This window comes from Physcomitrium patens, chromosome 14, assembly GCF_059467195.1.
Source record: "Physcomitrium patens ecotype Gransden chromosome 14, ASM5946719v1, whole genome shotgun sequence".
Classification (NCBI taxonomy): domain Eukaryota; kingdom Viridiplantae; phylum Streptophyta; class Bryopsida; order Funariales; family Funariaceae; genus Physcomitrium; species Physcomitrium patens.
Window position 1 is genome coordinate 7,900,552 of NC_143423.1, and position 18,259 is coordinate 7,918,810.

Consider the following 18,259-nt stretch of genomic DNA (forward strand, 5'->3'; position numbering starts at 1 on the left):
CTGAAATGTTTGATGGCACAAGATCCAAGTTTTGAGGATTTATTAATCAAGTACAAGTTGTAATTGAACTTCAATCCCAAAGCTAGCCAACTCCATGATCACAAGTTAGATTCATTGATATACTTCTTTCAAGTTCAATATTATCATGATTTTTGTCTTTTCTTAAACAACAAGATCCAATATTAGATAATTTTGAAGTTTTTTTAGCAGAGTTTTGATCCATGTATGGAAAACATGATACAACTCATATTGCAACCAATAAGATCTATATTTTACAACAAAGAAATTAATTCGTAATATTATATGCTTCACAATTTTGACAACTTGCAACTGATATTAAGTAGGATGATATTGCATTTATTAGCCAATTTTTCTATGGATTACAATATGAGGTAAAGAAATTGATGCTCAACTTACTTGATCCTCAAACATTGTCTCAAGCAATTGATTTTGCTATAAAATATGATGATCCACTTTTCAAATTTTGATCTAAGAGTAGGACAAGTAGGCCTCAAGGTTACTATAATTCAATGGCAATACCAATGCCTCATCAATACATATATTCAAAAGTAGAGGATATGCAAATTGATGCAATACATTTCAAACCTCTTATTGAGCAAGAAAAGACTCATCACCAATACCTAATGAATGTCCTATTCTCTCCTTAGAGTCCTCTCTTTATTTTATATTAAACATTATTTTAAGATCTATACATTACAAAGCCTCTACCTAGTTAAATTCAAGAGCCTCAGTATATTTTTTAGATGAAGAATTTACCAAAAGACTTAATATATCTTTAGTAAAGAAAATGAAACATATTCACGTAGAAATCATAGATGGTTGCCCATTGTCTTTTGGAGATATTACTCATGAAATCCTTCCTATAGAAGTAGTAACTAATGGTCATAATAGCTTTGTGGTATTTAACATCATTAGATCTCCCTCTTATCCAATAATTTTAGGTTTATTGTAATTAGAAAAATATAATCCTTGAATAGATTGAATTTCTTGTATTCTTGATTTTTCTAAGAGTATAACTAAGAATATAGTTAATTAAATAAAAAATCACAAGTCTAATACAATTAAGTCTATATTTATAGGTACAAGAGCTTTCTTATATGCTACAAAAAAAAGATCACCTTAAGTCAATTATTTCACATCCATTTCTAATGGTGCAAAGACTTCAAGTAGTATTCTAAGCCAATATTAGGAATTTCAAGATATATTTGAGAAAAAAAATGCAGATACTCTTCTAAAATATCATCCCTATGACTATTCAATTGACTTTTAAGAAGGACTACAACCGTTATTTGGACCAATCTACAATTTATCACAAAATGAGTTGGCCAAATTCAAAGAATATATTGAAGAAAATCTAGCCAAGAACTTCATACATCATTCCAAATCTCCAGCAAGAGCCTCAATTCTATTTGTGAAGAAAAAATATGGATCATTGCAAATAAGAGTTGATTATCAAGGACTCAATAAGATCACCATCAAGAATAAGTATATACTACCTTTAATATTTTGACTTCTTGATTAGTTGAATCAAGTTAAGATCTATACAAAAATAGATCTATAAGGAGCATATAATTTGGTACAGATCAAAAAACAAGATGAATGAAAGACTGCATTTTGAACGAGGTACACACATTTTGAATATAATATCATGTCTTTTAGACTTACAAATACACCAACAACTTTTTAATATCTTATAAATGATTTTTTTTTTAGAGTTTTTGGATGATTTTATTATCTATTATCTAAAAAATATCTTGATCTATTTTAAGAATATAAAAAAATATGAACTTCATGTTCGTCAAATGATATAAAAACTAAGAGATATAGGACTTTATGCCAAGATAAAAAAGTGTGTATTCTATACTATTCAAGTTGACTTCTTATATTACATTATTTCAAACAATAGACTTATAATAGATACTAAGAAAGTTCAAACTATTATGTATTGGAAGATCTCAAAAATGGTTCAAGCTGTCGAATATTTTTTGAGATTTACTAATTACTATTGCATCTTCATTAAGGACTTCTCTTGAACTGCAACTCCACTTACATATTTGATTTGTAAAGTCAAACTTCAATGGAATTAAGAAGCAGAAGCAACATTTGAAGTTTTAAAGACAACCTTTGTTTCTGCACCAATCTTCTATCATGTTGACTTTTCTAAGGCATTCTTTATAGAAACATGTGCATCAAACTTTAATTTGGGTGTTGTATTATCAAAAATGGGAATAGATGATAAATTTCATCTAGTAGCATTTCATTCCAAGAAATTTTTAACAGTCGAGATTAACTATGACATCCATGACAAAGAGCTTCTTGCAATTGTGGATTCTTTCCAAGAATGGCATCATTATCTAGAAGGTACTTCTTGTCAAGTCACCATTTATATAGATCACAAGAACCTCAAGTATTTCATGTCAATTTGTATTTTGAATTGTTGCTAGGCTCGTTGGAGCATGTCTTTATCAAAATTTGACTTCAATATTACTTAATGACTAGGAAAACAATAAGGTTTGTTTGATGCCCTTTCTAGATGTTCTTATCTTGCACTTAAAGAAGGTGATGTAACTTTTGATCAACAAAGGACAATCTTATTGAAGCCAGAATAATTTCATCTTCAAGCACTAAAATCAATATTGACTGTTGATTCAATTTTACTCAAACAAATTCAATCAAGTATGCCCTTTGATCCTCTTGTTTATAATATCAAAAATACTTTTTTTAAGTCTCATAATACTTCTAAGTTTGAATTCAAGAACAACCTACTTTATTTTGAAGGATGCCTACATGTGCCAGAAAGAGAAGCATGTCACGACTTTCCAATAGCATGATATTTTGGATACAACAAGACTCTCGAGCTAATATTTAGAGATTTTTGGTGGCGAAAAATGTAGAAAGATATAAAAGACTTTGTTCAATAGTGTGACATTTGTTTAAGGTCAAAAACTCCTCAGCATTGATCTTATATACTTCTTCAACTATTACCTATTCCAAAATAATCATGGTCTTCTATTTCTATGGATTTTATTATAGATCTTCTAGTCTTAGGATCATGTGATTCTATATTTTTGATAATAGATTGTTTTACCAAAATGGCACATTTTTTACTATGCACAAAATCTATCACAAGTAAAGAAACTACCAAGCTTTTTCTTGACAATATCTATCGATAACATGAATTAGGAAAAGATATTATATTAGATAGGAAGACTCAATTTGTATCAAGATTTTGGAAAACTCTTTTTAAGATTTTAAAGGTGGACATAAAGCTTTCTTCGGCCTTTCATCTTCAAACTCATGGACAGAGAAAGTACGTTGTCGTATTACATGAAGTTTGATTTGAGAATGCACAGGGTACCTGGCTGTAGAAAATTTTAAAAAAAAAATTGCAAAAAAAAGTCATAAAAATTTTAATAGATTCTTAAATAAATTATAATTAAAGATTAGCAAATATAATCAAACATCAATCAAATTCAATCAAAATTTCAAATGAATTATATAAGAAACAAAAAATACTCTTCAAGATCCTTTAAAGAAATTATAAAGAAATAATATAGAAATTCAAAAATATACTAAAATAGAAATCTTAATAAAATATTAAAATATAAATCTTAATTAAATCCTAATCAAAACCTAATAAAATTCTAGTCAAATCTTAGTCAAATTTTAACCAAATCCTAAGTAAACCCTAGTCAAATCCTAACAAATTTTAATCAAATTTTAAACAAATCTTAAACAAATCCTAACCAAATCCTAAATAAATTCTTATCAAATCTTAAAAAAATACTAATTAAATTCCAACCAAATCCTAAACAAACCTAAACAAACCTTAACCAAATCCTAATCAAATCCTAAATAATTCCAAGTAATTCCTATAGCAGATTTAAATCTCAATAACTAATGAACGATTCATTGATTTTAACTCAAATTTTGTACACCTCTTAAAAATTAAGTTGAAAACAAGTACAAAAAATTTGAAGAAGATCGAATTCACCAAAAAGAAGATCAACCCTAATATTTGCTTGGATGTTGGCCCTCCTTCTCCAATCTAAATGTTGAATTTGTAATGCCAATATCTCCTTATTGAATTATTCAATTGATTTTAAATTTTTCATATATATAGGAAAATAAGTCTACTATCCATACATATAATTTTCACTCCAATCCAACCAAAAAATTGCAAGAAATCTTAGAAACTCTCATTAGACCTAAAACTCTATTTTCTGAGACCGTGATCCACTTATACCTCAATAACTCTTGATCCAATCCTTCGATCAAGCTCAAAATCATAGCATATAGTGAACACATATAAACCCACAAACATTCAAAATTTCGCTTATGGATCTACTACCAAACTTAAAAAATTCTCCAAAAAGTATCTCCCTTTTTATTTCACAAATCCACAATCATCCAAAACAAACTCTAACTTTGCAAATTTCTTACAAAGTCAATACAAATCCAAATCATCCAAAACAAACTCTAACTTTGCAAATTTCTTACAAAGTCAATACAAATCCAAATCATCCAAATCTAATGTTCATCAAAATCTTATTAAGTCTTCTTTCTAACTTCATACTTCAATCTACCAAAAAACCCCAAAATTATTGTCAAGGTTCGGATTTGTGTCTCAAGGTCTGATTTCGATCCTAGTTCATAACTAGCCTTCTCTGGATATCAATATCTAGTTTTTTTAGATAAATTTTGCTATAATTTATTCTTAACTTCTTCTTAAAGATGTCTATATTATTTATTTTTCCAATCTACTTTATTTTGTCTTATTTATGGCCCTACAAAGTAAGTAGAAATTACTTTTTTTAAAAAGGCAATAATACTACTAAAAGTTTTATTACCTTTCTATCTTTTATCCATATTTTTCTATTTTACCTTTTAACTTGGCTCTTTTGTAATAAGATCCATATTTTCATCTTTCACCGTATAATTGTATTACAACATGATAGTATAAACTAAGTTTTAGAGCAATACTTAAGATTACTAACAATTATCAACAAGACGATTGGAGAGCCCTCTTGCCATTGGTAGAGTTTGCTTATAATAATAACATATATTCTTTTATATAAAAAATACCTTTTTTTGTCAATTATAGTTATCATCTACAACTTGATACTTTTGACTTTTCAAAAGTTGATAATCCTATGGCAGAAGGTTTGGCAAATCATTTGTCAAAGTTACATGTAACTATGAAGGCGCAATTAAAGGAAGCTCAAGAATGACAAAGGATCAACGCAAATGCCTATCAAAAGGAACAACCACAATTCAATGTAGGTGACAAGGTATGGTTGCTTCATCATAATATCAAGACTACTCGTTCTTGTGATAAGTTGGATTACCACAGGTTTGAAACTTTTTCTATTTGTGGATAAATCAATCCAATTGCTTATTGATTATATTTACTAGAGGCAATGAAGATCCATCATGTCTTCCATGTGTCTCTTTTTGAACCATGCAAGGCTATGTACATACCAAGAAGAAAACAAATTCTATCTCATCCTTAGAAGTAGGCAATAATGAAAAATTTGAAGTGGAAGAAATTCTAGACTCAAGGCGGCGCCAAAATAAATTGAAATATCTCATTCATTGGCATGGATATGATATTAGTGAACCCACATGGGAGTCCATAAAGAATCTTACAAATACAGCAAAGGTTGTGGAGGCTTTTCATTGACAACATCTATCTAAATCACAATGAAGAATAGTAAGTCTTTGCTATAAAAGAAACAAGGTCAAGGGAAGATTGTATTCTACCTTCTATCTTTTTTTGTTGCTTCTATGTATTTGTGATGCTAAAGAGATGAAGAACCAATAACTAGTAGATTCAACTCAAAAGCTTTCATTTGTAAACTTATCAAGTGAGACATTGCAATTGTCACAATCTTCAAGATGATGAATTTGAAATGAAGATCCTCAAGAACAACATGTCCTTCCTTCAATAGTCAACGAGATACAATGTACATAGTATCACAACCTTAGAAGAGACTCTCGATGATTGGTGATTTTATTAGAAGAAGAAACAACTCCTGACGGTGTTTCAAATATTTTATTTGAAAGAAGTTACAAAGGCCTCAACAACGACCAAATAACAAGGTGGTCTTTTTGTCCTGATATGGGATGCTATTGTTGGCTCAGAGGGCCTATGAACTATCTTTAAAGAGAACAAAGATCGAAGTATGTAATAAATACAATTTGCCGCATCTTAGATTTTCTCAATATATGAAGATTACTCCTTGTAGAAATCATTCCTAGAAGAAGGAGGTAATGTCACGGATATATACATGTAAATCAATAATTATCTATATAATTTAGATGATAGTAAGTAAAAGTAGGTCAATTCCATAATATCTTCTATATAAGCTTCCTAGAAGCTTCATAGACGCTGTTTTGACTTTATATGTATCTTTAATTGATTTTTTAGATTAAAAACATAGTCAACAAGTTGGCCATGTGCCACACATGTTGGTAGCTTGGAGAACAAGCTAACTATATGGCCCACACGTACAAAACTTGTCTTATAAGCCAAGGCATGTGTCTTGCAAAGTCAGCACATATTAGAGGTCCTATAAAACATCTCCATATAGCTCCTAATTAGATAGTATATATAGAGGCAAGAGTAAAGCCCTCTTCACTCTTGTCAACTCCTTTCTTGCTTTTAGTCTAGATTTAAGAGTCTCTAGTTTCTTTGTCTTTTGGCAATAGCCATTCTAATTTCTTTTTAATATATATACTACTTTATTGTTATTTTGTCTTTTTTCTTTTAACACAGGTTTTTGAGGTTTATGTATCTTCTTCTAGTTCATGTCCTTGAAAATTATGTAATTAAGAGAAGCAAATAAATAAAATTTATAACCAAATCTAAAGAGTCTTATTCCTACAAATATAAGAAAAATTAAGATAAATATGCCAAAAATATATTATAGAATAAGATTAAAACTTTGTAGGTTTTAATAATAAGTAAAGCTCTATCCAAGAATGCATCTTTTCCAATATTTTGATGGATTTATTTAAGTCGGATTCATAAAAACTTTTCTTTCTAAGAGTATTTTTTTTATTTTGTACTTTTGATGGAAAAATATTCATAACTACTCTATGATTTGAATTCATTCTTAAAAGTAATTATAACTACATTTAAAAAAAGTAATCAAAAAAGGATAGCAAAGACTAAATTAATATCACTACAACAAGAATCACATTTAGCTATTATATATGGTACTAAATTCTAAATCTTCCTTGTGACGTGGATTGAAATGATAAAGCTCTTATTAATTAATTTTGATATGAATTGAAAGATAATATCAAAGATTTATTATTGATAATATCAAGAATAGATTTATTGAAGTAATTTATTACTTAAGCCATTGCATACAATAATTGATTCTTTGAAAGATATCAAAAACAAAAATTTGGTTGGAGAACTATAAGTCAAGCCATGGCAATACCTTTAATATTTTTAGAGACTTATTTATTTAAGACAAAGCCTACCCAAATTGATATGATATATTTTAAACTTCTTTTTGAACAAAAAAAACTTATCATTGTTAAAAACGTTTATGCATATATTGTAGAGAATCCAAGTCTACTACTTAACATTGTCCTAAGAAGTAATTCAATCACAAAATAAGGAGCATAATTACCAAAGAAGAAAATGTGTCAAAAAACAAGTTTCTTCAGCTATAATAAGAATTGTAAGATTGAAATCTTATATAATACCTAATAAAAGTCATATTCTCTCTTCAAATCTTTAACCTTGTTTCACAATAAAACTTTGGTTATAACCAAAAAAATCACAAAGTCTTAGCTTTGTCTCAAAAAAATGAATCTTAAAGATAAAAAACTTTAATAAATTCTTAAGTCACTAAAAAAGACTTAAAAATCATTCAAAGATGGTAATATATTGAACTAAAATAGCTATTACCAAAGAAAAAAAGACTAAAAAATCTTGAAATAAGACTAAGGATTAGAAAGGCATTAACAAAAGTGAAGGAGGTTTCAATCTTACTTCCATATATACTATCTAATTAGAAGCTATGTGGTGATATTTTATAAGACCTCCAACATATATTAACTTTACTAAATACATGTCTTAATTTGTAAGGAAAATTTTTTATATGTGCACCACATAATTATCTTGTTTTACAAGCTACTAATATGTGTAATATATGGCTAACTTGTTGACCAAGTTTTTAACCTATCAATTAATTATAAACATATATAAAATCAAAGTAATATCAATGAAGCTTCTAAGAATCTTTTTTAAAAGATATTATGAAATTAATCTATTTTTATTTATTTCTATTTAATCATATAGATAATTATTAGAATAAATATGTAGGTTTGCGACATTCTTCTCTCTTCTAAAAATAAGTTCCATGAGAAGTGGTCATCATATGTTGAAAAAATCTAAGATGCAAAGAATTGTATTTGACACATATTTTAATCTTTGTTTTCTTTGAAGATAGTTGATAGGTCATCTTAGCCATCAATAGTGCCTTATACCAAGACAAAAAGATCACCTTGTTATTTGATTGTTGTTGAAGCCTTCATAACTCCTTTCAAATAAAATCATCTTTTGTTTCTATTTTTAATAAAATCATCAAATATCAAGAATTTTATCTAAGGTCCTGATACCAAATATGTTATATCTTGCCATGTATTCAAAGAAGGATATGTTATTTTTGAGGATTTTTATCTTAATTACGTCCTCTTAAAAGTTGTAATAGTTACAATGTCTCATCTGATAAATCAACAAATAATAGTACTTGAGTTGAACTTGTTAGTTATTAATTATCCATTTTTTTAGCACTAAAAATATACACAAGCTACAAAAAATGATAGAAGGTAAAATGCTTTCTTCCTTGAATCTTATTTCATCTATAGCAAAGATTTGCTATTCTTCATCTTTATTTTGATGGAAGTCAATGATGAAAAGCTTCAATCCTCTTTGGTGCATTTGTAAGATTCTTTATTGGCTTCCATGTGCATTGACTAATATCATATCCATGCCAATAAACAAGACATATAAGACTAAAAGATCCATGATAAAATCCATAGAAACAAATGACCTAGATTGTTTTAAAATTATTAGTAGCTGAAAAAATCCATAAGATCGATGATAAGGAATTTTAGATCTTGAACAAATATCACATGATTGGACAAAGTCTTTGACCGCCTTTCACATTTTAGGCCATCAAAAATCTTTAGATATTAGCTTCAAAGTCTTGTTGTTTCTAAAATGTTCAATTGTTAGAAAATCATGATAAGCTTAAAGAATATGTAATTGTCCTATGTCTTCTAAAATATATAATTGCCCCTCAAAATAGAATAGATTATTCTTAAACTTAAACTTGAACTTTAAAATATCATGAGACTTGGAAGAATTATTCTTAATATCGTGACCAAGAAGATTGAAGGATATACCCAATTGAACTTGGCAATAATTCAAAACATGTGTTGACATGAATTTCTTAAGGTTCTTATGATCCATATATATGATGATTAAACTCAAGGTGCTTTTTAGATAATGATTTCATTTTTAAAATGAATCTACAATTGTAAGGTCTTTGTCATAGATCTTATAATTAAACTTGGTTCTTAAAATTTTCTTAAAATAAAAAATTATCAATATCATGATATACTTAATTTAAATATATTAAATATATTTAGATGGTAATTAATTTTATTTGTAAAAAAAATATAATATTAATATATTTATAAATTTAAATGGAATTTAAAATATAAAATTATTACCTTAAATAAATTATTCAAAATTTAAAAGTATTGTCTTTAAAGATAAATAATTGGTTCTATTGTGATTTAAGGTAAGTATTTGAAAAAAATTAAGATAGGCATTTTAGCATCAAGTTGATTTTTTTTCTTTTTGCTTTAATAAAACTAAGTGGGAAAAAACTGCTAGATTTTTTCAAGCAACAAGATTCAAGACTAATTCAAAAAAAATTAAGCCTTTTATTAATTTTTTATAAAAAGCTCAAAAATGACAAAAGACCAATATAGATGCCTATTACAAGGAGAAATTTTAATTCCACATTGGTAATAAGATATAGTTATTTTGTCATGATATCAAGACTAGCCACTTTTATGATAAATTGGATTATTGTAGGCTTGGCCATTTCCTATTTGTAAAGTAGTCAATCTTTTTGCTTATTTATTATATCTACATGAGTCTATAAAGATCCATCTTGTATTCCACATGTCTCTATTTGACCTACATAAGACAGTGAATATCTTGAAAAGAAGACAAATCTCACTTCTTCCTATAGAAGTGGATAATAATCAAGAATTTGAAATGGAAGAAGTCTTAGATTCAAAGCAACGTCAAACTAGGTTAAAATATCTTATTTATTGGCATAAATATGATATTAAAGAATGCACATAGGAGCCAATAAATAAACTTAGAAATGCAACAAAGAAGGTTGAGGCTTTTCATGGACGAAATCCATCAAAACCAAGATGAAGAATAGCAAGAGCTATAAAAGATGATGACTGCTCTTTATTGAATTTGTCCCTAAAAGGGAGGATAATGTCACAAATACATAGTTCCCAATTGGATAGTATATGTAGAGGCAAGAGTAAATCTTTTTCCTTCTCATCAATGCTTTTTTAGTCTTTAGTCTTATTTCAAGACTTTTTAATCTTCTTATCTTTGGTAATAGCTATTGTAGTTCAATATATTACCATCTTTGAGTGATTTCTTAGTCTTTTTGAGTAACACAAGAGTATATTGAAATTCTCTTTCTTTGAAATTCATGTCTTTGATACAAAAATATTTGTTGAAGAATAATAAAAATGCACCACTATTTAAATTCAAGAGTTGATTGTTGTGTAATTGACTTTGAAACATCACATCTACAAAGGAATCATTTTGAAGAGCTACCAATTTCAAACTTGAAATAGTAACTATTATACATAAAATTTCAAAAAAAATGTATAATTTCATTTTTTACAAATGAATTACTATGAAGAAAATTTTTTCTATAATGACCATGACTTTGACCATAACTTTATCAAATACAATCAGACCCATATTTCAGTTAAATCCAAGAAAAACATATTGTTTCTCTATTTGAGATTATTTTGATTTTATTCTCCTATTTATAAATACTTTTAGATTTATTCTCCTATTTGTAAATTATTTAAAATTTTAACGAATTAATTAAAAACATCATAAAATTTAAAGTTTTGCAACTACTAATTGTAGAAACTTGTATTGAGATTGTTTGGAGAAAAATTAAATGAAAAAATCTTTAAACTTAAAAGTCTTACCATTAAAACAATAAAACTCACTATTTGAATTATAGTATATAAAATATGATAAAACATATTAAGATTAGGCACATAAAATGATTGAAAATTGTCTCTACAAAAACCAAGAAATTTTTAATATGTTTATAAAGTTTGGTCTAGAAATGACAACATAAGATTACTAAGTGTAAAAATCTTGAACAAAATCACTCCTCCCTTCACATGGTTCAAATTTTCTACCATATTCCAAAATCTTATGATATTAGTGTTGAATAGCTCATATATTCTACATGTTACACTAAGGAATTCATCACGTCATTTCAAGTATCGCAATTGGCCTTCTTGTTAGATCCCCAACTTATGGTCCACTCAAATGCATTACAGTATACTGTAATGCATTTGAAAAATTATATCGAAGCTATTTTCAAGGAAAGCACTGCAGTTCGGGCACAGAATCATCTATAAAGAAACAAAAGCTCTGAAAAGATTTGTGCAATTTCTCATTATATGGACAACGACTAGCATGATCTACACCAACAGCCTCAATTGGATTTTATACCAGGCAAACATGTAGCATAGCAATTGGGGCTGCTGCATTTCAACATTGGCAACACTCTCATAATAATTATCCTTCATCTGCCACTTTTGCCAATTGCAAGGAGGCAGCAGTAGCAATGTGCCACTGATGGGATGGTCTTGGATTTTCAAAAGTTGCAACAATTGTACACAAGGTTGTAGAAGTGAGTGCAGCATGAAAACCATGGCTGGCAGAGAAATTCCACCAATGAGCTGTATCCAATGATCTGTAGCTGATGTCTTCCAGGTTAGTCCACTTCGGTGATAAGAGATTTTTAAGTGCTTACGCACTCTGTGCTGTAGTCAGACGTATTGCACTCGAATAGCTGGTCAAATTTGGTCGGTCTCTCAAGTGAGTTCCGCTCTTTTTTCTTGAATTTTTTTTTTGGGGGTTGCCCTGACATTTTCACATGCGGCTTCCTCCACAAGCTGCAAAACCCTATAATACTGGTCCGAAACCTACCCTCCAATATCTGTAGAAGATTCAAGTGTAAGCAGTACCTTAACCACTCTGCCAATACGTGTATCAGTAAGATGATTGAATCATCCTTAACTCAATCCACTAACCTTTACAAGAATGCTCTTACAGCTGCACAACGCAGGCAACTAAATTCGAGTTCAACGCAGAGAAGTTGACTTGCATTTGAACTTCTGGTAGTGGTTTTATTGAAGGCTCTATTTATCTTACAGGGTTGCCGTGGCAGGGCCACCCACAAATTTATATCTACTAAGCTAGTCACCTGCATGGTGCAGCACACCTCACACACCCGATTGATGCTTGGAAAATTGGATATGGTTTCGACGATCTCGTTTTGGATCTATCTATGAATATTGTGGGACGAAAGTACCCACGTAGCCAAGACCCATGATAATAAATGCGAAAGATTGCAAAAACAGATACACGTAGAAATGGTTCTTGCCCTGGAAGTAAAAATCGTATGCTGCGCAGAACATCAGGAAGCCTCCTGTCCACAACTCCAAAATGTGCATCCTGCAATGCCGCATATCGTCAGAAGTGTTCGCGAATGTAGAAGAGATAAACGTCGCCAAACCTAAATGCATCAGATATTAGCTAGAGAACGGAGTCAAATCTACGAGAGCAAACTCAAGAATTTAGACAAATTGTTATAAACATGAATAATAAGCACCTCTCAGACATCCTCCACCCCCTGGCCAGCACATTGCTTGCCATGCGTTGCAGAGTGTATTTCTTGCCGTACTTGGCGGACCTGTACTTCATCAAGTTTCCGAGCTTCTCAGTCACCACCCACTCATTCACGTTACCGATGTCAAACAAACCAATTATCGTCGCCTTCGTCCGGTGCAGCGACATCACATTCTCGAACAGAATCCAGAAAACCAATAAGTGCAGTGACCTGTGACACAGTGGAACATGGTGTGATGCAAGTACGGCATGTTAGCATCCTCGAAATCTTTGTAGAATTTAAAATACAGCATATGAGATCAGGTACGCGCAATCGATCGGTGACATCAGGAATAGTAACTTACTTGGGGGTGGTGATGGCATTGAGCAGAGTGATGATCGACGGAACGTACACAGCCCCCCAGAATGGAAGGTCGACCTCGGGGACCAACACCGAGGCAGGGATCACCAAACAATAAAAGGTGAAGGTCACGATATGAGCCACAATCTTCCGCACAAAGAAAAAGGCGTAGATCATGTGCAACCTCTTCCACAATTTCAACTTCTGGTTCTTCAAGATGGATGGGAGCACCTTGCGGAAAAGATTGGCTGGACCGCACGACCACCTGTGCTGTTGGAACCTGAACGCCTTGAATGTACTTGGCAGTTCATTTTTCACCTCAAGGTCGTGGATGTACACGAACTTCCAGCCACACATACTGGCACGCACTGCCAAGTCCATGTCTTCAACAGTGGTGCGATCGTTCCAGCCACCTGCTTCTTCCATGGCACGGATTCTCCATACTCCCGCAGTGCCATTGAATCCGAAGAATCCATAAGTGGCCGACCCAACCCTCTGCTCCACGGAGAAGTGATAGTTCAAAGAAACCTCTTGCATCTTTGTCATCAGACATTCATTGGCATTCACTGTGCACACACGTTGTGGTGTTAATTCAATGAATCTATACTGTGAGGAATCACTGAATTCATTCACAATGATCATACAACTCTACAACATTGACTTTCCACAGGATTGTGGGGCCCATTCATAGTTGTATGAAGTCGCTCGTGGTTCAAACACTGTATATTTTACAAGTATTCGAGACGAAGTGGTCAAGTTTCGCACAAGGATGCACAACACACTGTGAACCAACTGGACATCCAGAAAGTGTCCCAAGAGGTTTGGCAGTCAGCGTCGCGAAGCATGCCTCCCCACTTTTCTACAGACGTCACATGCAAGAAAGTTATCACTGTCCGACTTATGATTAGGTCCAATGGTGGTAATGTGCTACGTACCAAACTTCCAGCGAGCTTGGACAAGCGCGAGATTCGAGTTGTGGACAAGGAACGGCACAGTGCGGTGCAGGAACTCCGGCTCGGGCTGGAAGTCGGCATCGAAAATAGCCACGTAGTCGCACATGCTCACATACGGATGCTTCATGCCCTGTCGCAGCGCTCCGGCTTTGTACCCTTTTCGGTTGGGGCGAGTCTCATACTTAATATTGATGCCTTTACTGGCCCATCGCTGGCATTCCATCTGCACGAGTTCCTGTGAACGAAAAAGCCAAGTTTCTCGTTTGATTTAGTCACAGCAGCCATTACGCTGAAGGGTTTCAAATGGAGACCTGGTAGAGATGCTAAGACATGGCTCAATCGCTGCAGTCAATCATCTGTTTAGCGGAGCTCTGGCACTCACAGATGCTAGTTACAAGAAGGTTCCTAATCGCAACACTACAAGTATAGTCAAACACTGTGTGGCGATGTCACGACATGTCGAGGGGAAAGAAGAGCGTCGTGTACCCTGATGGTCTGATCCGTAGAATCATCCAGAACTTGAATGATCATCCGGTCTCCAGGCCATGACAATCCACACGCCGCCTGTATGGACAGTTGGTACACCTGAAGAGAACAATGATACAACCGGTCAACTTACGGTTCATCAACAACACAACCAGATCATCTTGTGCTACCAGAAACAATTCCATGCAATTCAAACGACGAACAGGTGAACTGATTTTCGGTGAAAAATTCCACCTCACGCTCGTTAAACATAGGAATCTGCACCAGCACCATAGGAAACGCCGTATTAGCAAGCTCCAAATCATCTCCAATGGGCTCGAATTTGAATTGGGTCTCGGGTGTGCGCCCGAGCAGCTTCACGAAAATCATCACTCCGCACATGAAAATCCTTTCGATGAAAAGCATTGTCACCATCACTAGGCAAACATTGATGGCGAATTGGAGAATAGGGGCCACGATGGGACCCCTCACGCTCAACCAAAGGTTGATCAGTTGGTCAACCAGGACCGGAAACGTCCCTTCACTGAAGCTATCCGCCATTTCGTTGGAACAGATTAAGAATCGCCGCACACACAAAGCCTCTACAAGCTGATGATCTCAGCCCTCTTTATTCGCCCACACTCAACTGGGTATGATCACCATCTGCAATGCTGGTAACAACGCATATCTTCCAGTCACCCTGAAGCACTCAAAGTCGTAGCAAAAGTCCTGAACCCACTCATATCTCCTGCGTTTCACATACACACCTTCGCAATGTGTAGATCCTTCCCTCTTGCTGTTTGCAGCAATCCGATTGGGAGGCGCGTGTACCCAATGCTAGCACCTGCACAACCCAGCAGCTGGAACTTCACCCTCACACAGGCCACTGACAACTGCGAGACTCCACAAGCCGAATCTGATTGTACCCTGTGCAGAGAAAATGGTCAATCTAGAGCTCGCAACAGCGACTTCTCCAGTGCCAGTCTTCCACATACGATCAACCAGCAGAGGCAGCACCCCAAAGCAAAGATCGTAGAGGAGGTAATAAGCAGCGGCCCACGGTGAATGAGCGGTGAGGCTGGAGCTCATATAATTATACGCGTGAATCATTCATGCAAGGCTAGCAAAGCGAGGGGGGGGAGGGGGGGTGACGAGGGATGATCGACGGACGGAGAGACGACAGGCGCTACCCGGCCCCACTCATAATGCGGCTTGCCTGGCGAGGTCTAGCCTGGCCTGGCCTTGCCTGACCTGGCGCTGCGGGGGCTGCATTATTTGGATTTGCGTCCGATTTCCCAGGGGCAGCGGAACCCAAAGCAGGTGATCAGAGGAATTGCATGGGTGCGGCGGCCAAAACCGCCCCCACTGCGTGGTAACTGCCCAGGATTATGATCCAATCATTCCCGTTGCTCAGCTCTTTCAACACCTCGTAACTTTGCTCCTTACTCCCTTCCCTATTTGCACACCGCCTCTGCGGCAATCAACCCCTGCGCAACCGACCGCCGACGAAGGTGGGACCCATTATATCCTGGCCCCCACCACGAGCCCCTATGCGCACCTCCCGCGGGGGGGTGTGTTGGAATGCGATGTGAGGAGTTGAGATGCGATGCGATTCCTCCCGAATGCAAACCTGGTCTGCGCCTTCAGGATCCCGGTCTTCGACGCCCCTTCTGCAAAGGCCATTCGAGCGACTTGTCACGGCGTTGCACAGTCCAGTTCTGCAGTGGTGCCAGTGAAAGCCCCATTCCAGCCTCATTCTGCTCCCTTGCCTGCCATCGTCTCGCAGCATGGTGGTGTAATTCCCACCCTCCTAATCGCAGACCTCACACGTGATGGGCATCCACAGCTTCAGCCCATTGCCATCGGACCAGATGCAACAACAACAACAACAACAACAACAAAACTAGCATTTCAATGTCTTCTTCTGCTTTCCATGGCCTCTTCGCTAGTTTGCTTGCTTGCTTGCTTGCTTGCTTGCTCGCTTCTGTTCTGATAGTGCCCTTCCGTTCTGATACTGCCTCTTGGACCCACCTCATTCCAGGACTTGTTCTGGTCTCTCATGTGTGTTCAAATTCTTTACATCCCCAGGTTTTGTTTTGGTGTTTCTTGGTATTCTCAATGTGTGTGGAATCTTGTAGGTTATTGTTTGGATACTAGGGGTTTGAGCTGATCCTTACTTTAATGTGTGAGGAGGAACGTATGAATATGAGAGTGCAAAAAAAATAATAAAAAATAATAAAAAAGTATGTGTGTTTTTATTTGTGTATTTTTCTTTCATATAGTCGTAATAGAGTTCAGAAAGACTAAATAGGTATGGTACTTTACTTGAGGTAATCATTTTATTCTGAATTATTGCTCTCTGAACCATGCCATGAAATTCACAAGGAAAACAACAAACAAACAAACAAACAAACAAACAAAATTGTGGAACAATATACGAGCATTTCAAGTATATGAAAGTTTGAAACAAGAAGAATAAGGATGGTGATGATGGTGGTAATAGCTAGACCAAAATGAACCAATAACACATGTAGTATTTTTATTAATTTAATACAGACATGACTCATTAGAGCATATTTCATTGATTAAAAAAAAACGTGTAGATTTAGTTACATGTACAATTAGTTAAAAAATTTAAAAGTTTTTTTTTATTTTTATTTACTAACTGTAATGCATGAATTTCAAAAATAATTGAAAATAATGCATATACAGTGTGTGAAAGAATGAATATCACATTAATCACTGTATCATTCCAATCATGAACCCAATTCGAAAACTTAGATCTGACATAAAATTCTTCCACTCAAAGAATGCATAACTTTGATCAAGATATTAATTTTTATTGAAAAAAACACACATAAAATGAAAAATACAATAAAATAAATACCTACAATAATGTATTACCATGTAGTAACAAATATCAGACCAATATGTTGGAATTTATGTAACCCATCATTTCAATCTTTAATGAAAAAAATAAAATAAAATAAAAACTTGCTTGAGAAAAAAAATATCTTAACACACAGACGCATATATGTATATATATATATATATAGATATGTGCGTAGAAATATCTGAAAAAATGAACAAGAATAAATAATACATCATTGACTTCTTTTTGTATACTAACTTTATTCTCTCACCTGTTAATACCATGATTTTTGAATATTTATTCTTTTTGTCCTCTTTGTCCTTTGCCTCCTCTGAAGGAATACACTGCGTATTACTATTATTATTATTATATATATATATATATATATATGTGTGTGTGTGTGTGTGTATATGTATATACACATCCACATAAATAAATAGAAAGTCTAGACTTTGTGTTGGAGATGACCGACTTCAAGGTCTTTAAGTCTAAAGACAACAATTAGTGGACTTCATGCATGGAATTACAAGCCCTTGACCAAGCTCAGCATAAAACAGTGGGAACACAATGGTTTCCGTCCACTTAAAGCCTCAGAA

General features: G+C 33.5%; 1 protein-coding gene across 1 annotated transcript; it reads right to left on the bottom strand.

Annotated features, from left to right (window-relative positions):
* Nucleotides 1-12,193: 12,193 nt before the first annotated feature.
* Nucleotides 12,194-15,845, bottom strand: LOC112291472 (glucomannan 4-beta-mannosyltransferase 9). Its single transcript, XM_024538905.3, has 6 exons — nt 15,047-15,845; nt 14,813-14,911; nt 14,309-14,561; nt 13,378-13,939; nt 13,017-13,244; nt 12,194-12,859 (listed from the first exon to the last, which is right to left on the bottom strand). The coding sequence occupies exons 1-6, from the start codon at nt 15,350-15,352 to the stop codon at nt 12,691-12,693; spliced, it is 1,617 nt and encodes a 538-aa protein (XP_024394673.1). The 5' UTR covers nt 15,353-15,845; the 3' UTR covers nt 12,194-12,690.
* Between the last annotated feature and the right edge of the window lie 2,414 nt (nt 15,846-18,259).